Here is a 9,405-nt window from a genome sequence, read left to right as displayed (position 1 = left end):
TCAAGTCTTTTAGTGTTCCTGCAACATACTTGCACACATTGCTAAACATTTATAAATGACATCTTGTTAGCTACATACTGGATATCCATAAGAAAGCAGTAAAAACATGGTAAAAAGAATAAAAAGGTAGTTCTAGAACCATCACTGTTAAGTACCACAAAATGTTTGTAGTAACGATATAATGCTACATTTGTCAACTTAAGATTAACAAAAGTTTGAATGTAGTGCTTCCAGAGATAAATACTTGACACAAATGACAGTTTAAAGTCACGGTTTAACAGTTAGCTACAGGAATTCTCTAAAAACCACACAATTAGATTAGAATCACATATTACTCACTAGATAATATGCATACATCATGGCATAACAATGCAACCTGGAAGTTCATAGTGAACACAAACTTTCTAGCACGGCATTTAAAAAACTTTGGCAAAGATAATACATTTTAGATGTACCTTATGCAAACAAAAAGGTCAAAATATAAAATATTTTTCTTACTTTGAGAATGCACACAGTGGGAGGCAGACCTCTGTAAGCTTAAATGCAAGGCCCATCCAAATTAAAACATCAGCGCTTCTCCAGTGCACCACACTTTATTCACTGGATGTTTTCAGTCATATTGACTTTATCAAGGTGGATGAAGGCAAGAAAGAATAAAAAAATTATGTTTTTTTTTTATGTACTCCAATTTAAACCTAGTAAAACCCATTGAGATCAATTCTCTCTTTTACAAGAGTTATTTTTGTCAAGTATTTAAGATGCAGTTTTTCACATGGTGCAGTTTATGAAAGTTAGAAAAGTGATAAGACTGATAGATGCTATGGCATGATAAATCAATAGCTATCACTATTAAAACACCATCATGAATCAGTGTAATTTATCATGCTAGAGCACTACATAGCATTGAAATATTTGCATTATATTTTTCACAGAGAAAAGTCAACTCATGGAACATGGAAATGACTATGTTTGAGTTGTAGAGATTATAACCTACAAACCAAATATTTAAAGTCTTACATTTGGCAGTACTTTTGTTGGAAAAATAAAAATAAAAAAATCACAAAGCTTTGAGACTACTACACCAAAAGGCGCTGGTTTGAGAACATAACTCCAACTACAGGACAACACAACATGCCATTTAAACCACCTTAATACAATCAATAAACACTCTCCACAGCTATTAGTTTGTAACACATGTTCCTATTACTGTCGAGTAAATATCCCTTCACTACAATACATTCCATCAAAGTAAAACAAAACCGGTTAATTGAAATAATTTGGTGAGAGCAGAAACGTTAGCGCATGCAACTCGTAAGTCCAGTGTCTTTAATACATTAACGTGCAAAGATTACTTGTAATACTGCTGCGTTTGGAGTGCCTTATCTTGAATGAGCGCAGTGTTAGATATAAACTAAACATCAACTACACTGAGTCTTATTACTTTGATTTACCCACTCATCAGAGACCGCTGCTTGGAGTTTACATTACATTTCCCGCTAAATATAATATTCAGTCGCAGAGTTGAGCCCTTAATAATGTTTGCATGCCAAGACAAGTACCGGCCAGGTGGGCGCTATTTGTAAGCATCAGCTTTCAAAAACATAATTAAAATACAGTATACAAAGCAGAAAAGGGATCATTGGTTCACAGTGAAGGTTACAAAATGAAGCATAACCCAAATAATAACAACAGGTGTATAAGATCACAGCAATGGGACGGAGAAGAGCAGCAAGTAGCAAATAGCAGGCCTTTATAAATTAACAATTTTGGGGAAGACATTGATAAACTAGGCAGCCGTTTATATTTTCAAATGGCAATAAGCACATGAACCTTGCACTACTATGATTTAACATTTCCATTGTGAAGAAAAAGGCTACAGTTAAAACTATTGACCGAGATTCACAGAATTTGTATGCGGTGATTGTCAGAATAAAAATGCAACGGCAGCCACTACAAAGATATCACACATGGAAGCACTTCAGTCAGGTCTGTCTTTTAGAACTGATCAGTTGCTTCAGAACTGATGTTGGGTTCTGAAGAGATTCCTACAGACATCAGTTGTAAATGAATAGTGGCTCCAAAGAACTCACAATGAACACTTTTTGACATATCCATTCTTTGTTCAGAAATTGTAGATGATGTGGCGCAATACAGGAGGGATGTAACTATTCAAAAACTGCATCTTGAGTATGGCCTGCAGTGTCTTCACATGCAATGAGCTGTGGTTAGTAAGTGATTTTCAACCCAAAGCTACAGAGTGTTAATAAATAAATGAGTACATTCTAAATGCTTGTAAACTTTATAGCATAGTATAGAATACATAGTTTAGTACTAGTTAGGTACTTGAATGTTACAATATAGCTTAAAAACAGTCACTCCACCACATGTTATAGTTATTAAAGAATTATCAATGAAAAAAAGCCATAGAGTAATTTTCCACAAAACATTCTGAAGAGTCTTCTGAAGAGCATATAACTAATAGTATCTTATTAGTGTTGCGTTCTTAATATAGTAATTATTGATCAATGTTTGATTACATGATTCCTGGAAGTCTCCCTAGTCAGTTTCTCATTGAAACACACCAACAATAAGAAATCTATCACTGAGTCAAAGACAATTATGTTACCAACCAGATGGATTAAGATTTGTGAGCTGTTCACATCATAATATCTTTTATGTGTAACAATACCTTTACTACTTAAAGATTAAAAACAGTCTGTACACAGACACAGACAACTGTAGACCATGTGTGCTTGAAGGTGAGGTTTTGGTGTGATTCAGCAAGTAGCACTGGTATTTTGTTCCAATCATGGGCCACACACACAATCTTATGCTTGAAGTTTGCCATTCACATGTCATTACCTCCACAGTCATTCGCACACAGCAGTAAAAGAGGGGGTTACGAGTAAAAAAAAAGGACAGTGAATTAAAAACTGCTTGCCCATAGTTCTGTTACGGAACACTTATAGATTTTGAACTGGTTCTAATAAACACAAACCTCTCATGGAAAGAGGACTCTTTACAAATTCCCATGTTTCAAACACAATTTGAAAGTTACTGCTCAGATTCTGACCTTCGATATCTGGCTCTTCTTGGACCCAGTGGTTTGCGAGTTGCCACAGCAGCGGCAAGGCTGACTAGGCAACAGAGGGAGACAGTACTGAGCTTGGCAGTGTCCATCCAGCCCGAAGAATCAGTCAAGTAGCTCTCAGCCAGGTGGAGGCACAGGATGGTGAACCACAGGACAGATGCCACGGCATCAATTCTCCTCAACCTGAAAACGCAGTAAAACAAAAGCTTGCAGAGTTTGTTTTTGCCTAAATTAAATGTGTCTGCAATGACCTTTGCAAAGGAAAACAAAGAGGCGGTGACTGCCTACCTCACAGGTCCTGCTAAGAAGATAGCAGTGAGATAGGTCAACAGGCCAATGGAAACTACAGCCAGCTGGTTTTCTTTTCCATGCTGCCACACCAGCCTGGTATTTTCTATGGCCTCGTCTGGGATCAGCTCCAGCAGACCCTGCCATACAGGTACGCCTCCACTGCTTTCGTTGTTGGGGGTGGATTCATTGTGGGGTTTAGGTTTTGGAGGAATGACCCCACCACTTAATGTGTGCGGGTCACTAAGCGAAGTTGGCTGGTATGGCAAGTCACACAAAGATGTAGCAACAAGGAAAGCACATATCAGGAAGGCGAGGGCCCGTAAAAGTATGACCCCCGTAGGAGAAGATGCAAAATAGGAGCTCTGCGGGAGAGAGAAGATGTTTTCAATGTAAATACTGACAACATTTGAAAATCAATAAGCTAAGAAAAGACTAATGTTGACATATTATAAGAACAGACAGGCAACAATACACAATGAAGTAGGGCTGAGCAACATATCAAGTTCTCAATTTTTGAAAGTTTTGAAAGGTAAAAAAAAAATCAATTCACATAACATTTCAAAGTACCAATCTGAGTTTAAAACAATAGTACAACAGTAACACCGCTAACCTTTTGCTGCTGGTTTATCCAAATTTTACTTTTTCCATTGATTAACGGCAGTTGGTAGTTGTTTAGCAGCTACAGAGCTCCGTGATGCCGGGTAGAGAACTCTGTTTATCAGCGGCAGTTGGCAACCGACAAAAGATGTCCGTTAGCCGCGTACAGACACTGCCAGATGACAGTCATATATTAATAGCCGAGACAAAGTGAGCGTCCTGCAGCGACAACAGTTAGGTTTAGGAACCAAAACGACTAGTTAAGTTTAAAGAAAAGATCAGGGTTTCCCTGTTTCGCGATGGCTTGGACTTTCCTGCTTGCTTGTTGTTGTCTGTAGCTTGTAAACCTACGGCAGTCTACTGCATTCAATTAGAGCGAGAACATGACATGTAGTTTTTTCCTTTATCGCATATGCTACAGTCATTTTTTTAAAGAATAAAACATGACTTTTCATTGTTTAATAGAACACAAACTATGAAATTCACAGTGGCCTATGTAAACACAATTCAAATTGTGCAGAGGGAACCATATTGATTGGTCATTCTAACCGAGACAATTAGAATTTTCGGCCTTTATCATTATTTTTCAGCCAATGTCTGGTAATTCGTAGACAAGGGGGACTCATTTCTAGGGTATAATCATAATTGATTTAGTCTCTGGCTGAAATGTAAACAATCTGCACACCACCGCATGTGGTTACTAATCAAGCCTTACCGCGTTTCATGTCAATTAATGAATTCACACACTTTGCTTGTCAGGCGTGTGCAGTTTTGGACTTTGGATTGCACTGACCTTTACAAAGCCCTTGTCTGATTCTCCGCTGCGCCGAAGCTGTTGGTTAAGGAGCACTGTTCGAAGTTGACGGTTTTGATATTTTATGTAGTACTCCACTGCTGTCTGACACGGCCTACATAACTTATAGGTCTGCTCCAGGTGGTGCTTGTAGGCTTCAATTTCTTCGTCGTAGTTCTCCTACAAAGACAGAAATTGATGAATGCAGAATTTATTAGTCATGATAACAATTAAGACAATGTTGTAGCGAATAGAAAAGAACAAAGTACATACATCATCCCTTGGGATAAATGAGGCCAACTGCTTGATCTTTATAGTCTGGTTGTTATTGCACTTCCTGCATAGCAGCATCTGACAGTTGACCCACTGCAGTGTCTTGTGTGTCTCAGATGAGGGAAGGCTACCAGATACTCCATGGTTCAGATTCTCCATGTACTGAGCTGGGATGGGTTTGTTGTAATCTCCATTCTGAAAACACAGATCAACAAAAAGAATAGTATAAAAACACAGATCAACAAAAAGAATAGTATAAAAACACATCTTACAGCACTGGGAAAATAAAAATAAAAACTAATACTGCAATTTAATGACGTATTTAGAAAATAATTCAGAAGTCATGTACTTTACTTTACCTCCTGGAAGCCATTGTACTGGTCACAGTTGGGACAATCCCAGCAGTTCCTGTTCCCATAGGGCACCACTGTGTTCCAATCACAGAACCAGCAGTTCACACTTGCATGGGTTGGTTTCTTCCTGTAAATAAGGTGAAGGTCTTACATGATTATGATTATTGACAAATTATGTTTCCACTTGGAAGCAAGTTGCCTTTTGTGTTTTTGGTGCATACATTAAAATATTAAAAAGGGAATAAAACAATACAAAGTATGTAAAAAGAAACTACAACAAAATAACATACGTATATAACGGGGATGAATATTTACGGTTTAGCGCAGCGTATGCAACAATACTGATCAGGGGATGTGCAAAGGTTTACAGTATGTAACGTTAAAATATGTGCAACGACCAGTGGTAACAATTCAGTATTGAAACATGCTTATGTATTTCTGATGTACAAGTGTTTCCCCACAGTGGGATCCAGAGGCTCCCCCAAGCATCACAATTATAGCAATGAAGCACTACTTATCTTACATACAGAATATGTGGAGTACAAGGTTGAAGAACATGTCGAGGTCCTTGTAGCTAAAGTTTGGGATTCCCTGAAGTTCTTTTAGTAATGGATAGACTCAAAACAATCACGTTGAATCAACGCGTGTACAATTCTGCACACAGATTTATAAGCCCCAAATCCGGAAAGTGTGTGCATTCAAGTAGTGCAAACCACTAACGTTACTTATCTGACCGTTACTGTCGCAAAACTATATGGCATTAGATTAGCTAGTTAGCAGCACCACGGTCGCGCTTCGTAGGAGGGTCTGGCAAAGCGAGACTAGCACCACGGCTAGCAAAGTTAGCGCTCCAGCTAACATAGCTAGAAACACAGACGACTTTTGGGAAAACATATTTAGACATTTGAGTATTATTTATTGAATGCAAATGTTAAACACCGTTAGCTCTCTTGTTCTAACGTTGACGTGAATCTAGCTAGCTAAAAACACGCGCCGCGTTGCAAAGCCTTGAAGTTAACGTTACCTGGTGGCAATTTTATATATCAGCGCTCCACCGGCGACAAACGCCGTAGCTCCAACTCCACTGTACATTAATTCAGGATATTCCAACAAAAGCTGGTTAAACGCCTCCATTCCCACTGATATTAGCAGTCCGTATTGTAGCTGTAGTTAACAAAACATAAGGAATGTGGTGCACTATCACTGATTGTAACGCAAAACACTGCGCGAGAGCGCACGCGGCAAGCGATGCCCCTTTTGTTCACGCCCATGTAACAGAAACGGAACTTGCGTAACTGCCTGGGCGCGTTCCAATATGTTTTATCCATTCCTTCTTGTCGACTGTACCAAACATTAAAATCACCCATGATTAAACCATTCTACAAATCTTACGGTTGTCTCCATATTTTGTGTGTTTTAGGTGACAGTATTTATTAAGATCGAAATCAATCACACTTTTATTTAATTGTAAACACCGCGTAGTAAAGCAGACGGAGAGCATGATAGTGTTGGGATGTGTGAAGGGCTTTTGTTTTCCCTCGCTTATGATTTATGGATACTGTGCAATACACTTCTTTTAAAATTACAAAATTAATAATAGGCCTACATATCCACCTGTTATATTATAGGCATCAGATAATAGGCGATACATAGGCTGGGCTATTCTGAAATGGGCCATATTGGATTATAAGTAGTTTATATGTGTTTTGGTTCTTGAAGTAAAGTTTGATGCTACTTTTGTATTTTGACTTAAGTACAATTTTGAATGCACGACTTTTAACAGAATAATAGTAGCCTAATAGAATATCATATTCTTCCATCACCAGTCATTTCAACAAAGCTTATGCCTATTTTGAGATAAACTACGTGACCGTTCTATGTAGGCCTATCAGTTACTGTAATAGAAGATTCTACTGAAACTTACATAATAGGCCTAAATCTAAAACTGTAAAAGTTATGCTCTAGCTATAGAAATATTACTAGTTTTTCCAGTGAATGAATAGCCATAACGAGAGGATTAAGTCAATCAACGAGAGTATTTGATGCAAAAATAACATTTTATTTTAACAAACATGATGTTTACATCACGTAAACATTCACAATCGAATAAGAAAACTGATCAGTGCTTCGGTGTCATCAACTGTTGCATAGGTGCTCGGAGAATTGGATAAAACCAGAGAAAATAAATAAATAACATAGTTACAAGTGTAGACTACTATTCAAAATAATAAAAAAAATTGTAAAATAATAAGAATGTAAAAATAAAACACGTTTTTTTAATTATTTGATTGCAAAATAATTCTTCAACAAAAGAGGCATGTGCTACACTAAACCTCAGACTTAAATCAACTGTCTTCTTGCAATTCACACTTGATCGGACATTTAAGAAGCAAAATGAGTAGGCTAGGCTATTTCTTATTAGCCTACATCCATGTGAGTAGGCTAGGCTACTGACTGTAATTTCTTGGCCTGACAATAAACTTAACCAACCGCTTATTGAAAAGTTAATCAACAGATTAGGCCTGCACCTTATTAAGCCAAACAATTAGCTTTACCTGACAAACAAATGACAGCCCAACTGAAATGCGTTAAACAGATGAACATTGAGTAAGTGAACTGCTGTAATGGACTGTCTGTCAAGGATTAGAACAACTCAAAACCCTACTGGTCCAATGGATAAGCAAGCGGCGCCTCCGCTTGCCAGGCGGTGAGCTGCTGATAGTTGCATGCTACCGCAACGCTGCCTCCGCCAGGACTCGTTGGCTGGGTCACACCGCCGTATGGACACCCGTTGAGTGGTACCAGCACAGCCGGATGGTGGTAGGCGCCGTAAGGAGAGTAGAATGAACTCAGAGGACCGCTTGGGGACACGCTGCGGGTGTGACCAGTGTTGACATGGGGTGTTGGGTATCCGTTCGGCTGGGACAAACTCCAGGAACTGCTCACATAAGGCTGCAGGTAGAGCGGCTCGGGATAGTCCACGGAGCTCCCGGTCAGGTAAGGCACTCTCTGGGGCGTGTAGGGTCTTCTCACCCTCCTCCGCCGCCGGTAGTTCCCCTTGTCAAACATGTCCTCAAATGCGGGGTCCAGCATCCAATAGTTGCCTTTCCTGTCCACTCCGTTTTCCCTGGGAACCTTGACGAAACACTCATTGAGAGACAAATTGTGTCTTATACTATTTTGCCACCCTTTTTTATTCTTCTCATAGTAGGAGAACTTGGAGATGATGTATTCGTATATTCCGCTGAGCGTTTGTCTCTTGTCGTGGCTGTCCTTGATGGCCATGGCAATGAGAGCCACGTATGAATACGGCGGCTTCTGCTGACCGGTCTCCTCCGCACCTTTGGGCTCAGAGGGGTATGAGTTGGAGCTGATGTCCAAGAGCTGCACTCCCTGGTCGGCGGGGGTTTCCTTCTCTGCATCCATGGCTCAGGTATCCGCTTGTGCGTCATGCAGGGGCAAAGAGCTGCAATCTGCCAAAGCTGCGCTATTTGATTGTGTCCGAAGGTGCACACACTCCTCCCACAGAGCGCATGCAGTTATCGCCTTCTTTCATCTCGCCGGGTTTCTCACGATGTTGATGCTACTGTAAGGGACTAGCGTACAGTCTGTTTAGGTTGAAACAGGGTTCACAGCACGTGTGTTTCAACATCAGGGCCGCCGACACCTTGGGAACACCGGGTCAGTTGGGTCAAAGGAGGGGCCAAAAGGGATCATTTAAAGGTTAAAACTTCATAGGCTACAGGCTATTTGTGAGTCGCATAAAAGCTTGTTTTTCATGCTCTTAATTTTACCTTGACATATTGGTCAAAAACAAATTTACTTTTCCCTCCCTATCATTTCAATGACAGACAAACTATGTTAAAATTTTGATCTTATAGTAGACTTTCATACTATGAGATTACAAGTTTAACAGACCCTCCCCTCCGTGACACTGAAACAATGCTAAGTATTGGCAATTATTTAGAATCGAAGACGATAACTGACTATTCCTTTTTTTGGGGGGG

The 9,405-nt window shown here is 39.5% G+C and overlaps 2 protein-coding genes across 3 annotated transcripts in view; both read right to left on the bottom strand.

Moving 5' to 3' along the window:
- Positions 1-6,692, bottom strand: part of tmem201 (transmembrane protein 201) — a 13,290-nt gene extending 6,598 nt beyond the window's left edge. The window contains exons 1-7 of one of the 2 annotated variants that reach the window (XM_032521101.1): positions 6,423-6,692; positions 5,405-5,525; positions 5,046-5,240; positions 4,773-4,952; positions 3,380-3,744; positions 3,074-3,274; positions 1-2,219 (exon numbers count right to left, since the gene is read on the bottom strand). The exon at positions 1-2,219 is cut by the window's left edge and continues 335 nt beyond it. In XM_032521101.1, the coding sequence (XP_032376992.1) occupies positions 2,123-2,219; positions 3,074-3,274; positions 3,380-3,744; positions 4,773-4,952; positions 5,046-5,240; positions 5,405-5,525; positions 6,423-6,532 (1,269 nt within the window). In that variant the 5' untranslated portion in view covers positions 6,533-6,692 and the 3' untranslated portion in view covers positions 1-2,122. The remainder of the gene's footprint in view (positions 2,220-3,073; positions 3,275-3,379; positions 3,745-4,772; positions 4,953-5,045; positions 5,241-5,404; positions 5,526-6,422) is intronic. The other variant, XM_032521100.1, reaches the window with a different exon arrangement.
- Positions 6,693-7,436: 744 nt separating this feature from the next.
- On the bottom strand, positions 7,437-8,982 carry foxl2l (forkhead box L2-like). Its single transcript, XM_032521099.1, has one exon. It carries the CDS (start codon positions 8,822-8,824, stop codon positions 8,060-8,062), a length of 765 nt encoding a protein of 254 aa, XP_032376990.1. The 5' UTR covers positions 8,825-8,982; the 3' UTR covers positions 7,437-8,059.
- Between the last annotated feature and the right edge of the window lie 423 nt (positions 8,983-9,405).

This window comes from Etheostoma spectabile, chromosome 7 (genome assembly GCF_008692095.1).
Source record: "Etheostoma spectabile isolate EspeVRDwgs_2016 chromosome 7, UIUC_Espe_1.0, whole genome shotgun sequence".
NCBI lineage: Eukaryota > Metazoa > Chordata > Actinopteri > Perciformes > Percidae > Etheostoma > Etheostoma spectabile.
The sequence above is the reverse complement of the archived record's forward strand: the minus strand, read 5'-3'. Positions and strand labels throughout refer to the sequence as shown.

What these genes read in the sequence shown, in the direction of transcription:
- foxl2l (XM_032521099.1), bottom strand. Translation starts at nt 8,824, where the DNA reads ATGGATGCAGAGAAGGAAACCCCCGCCGACCAGGGAGTGCAGCTCTTG.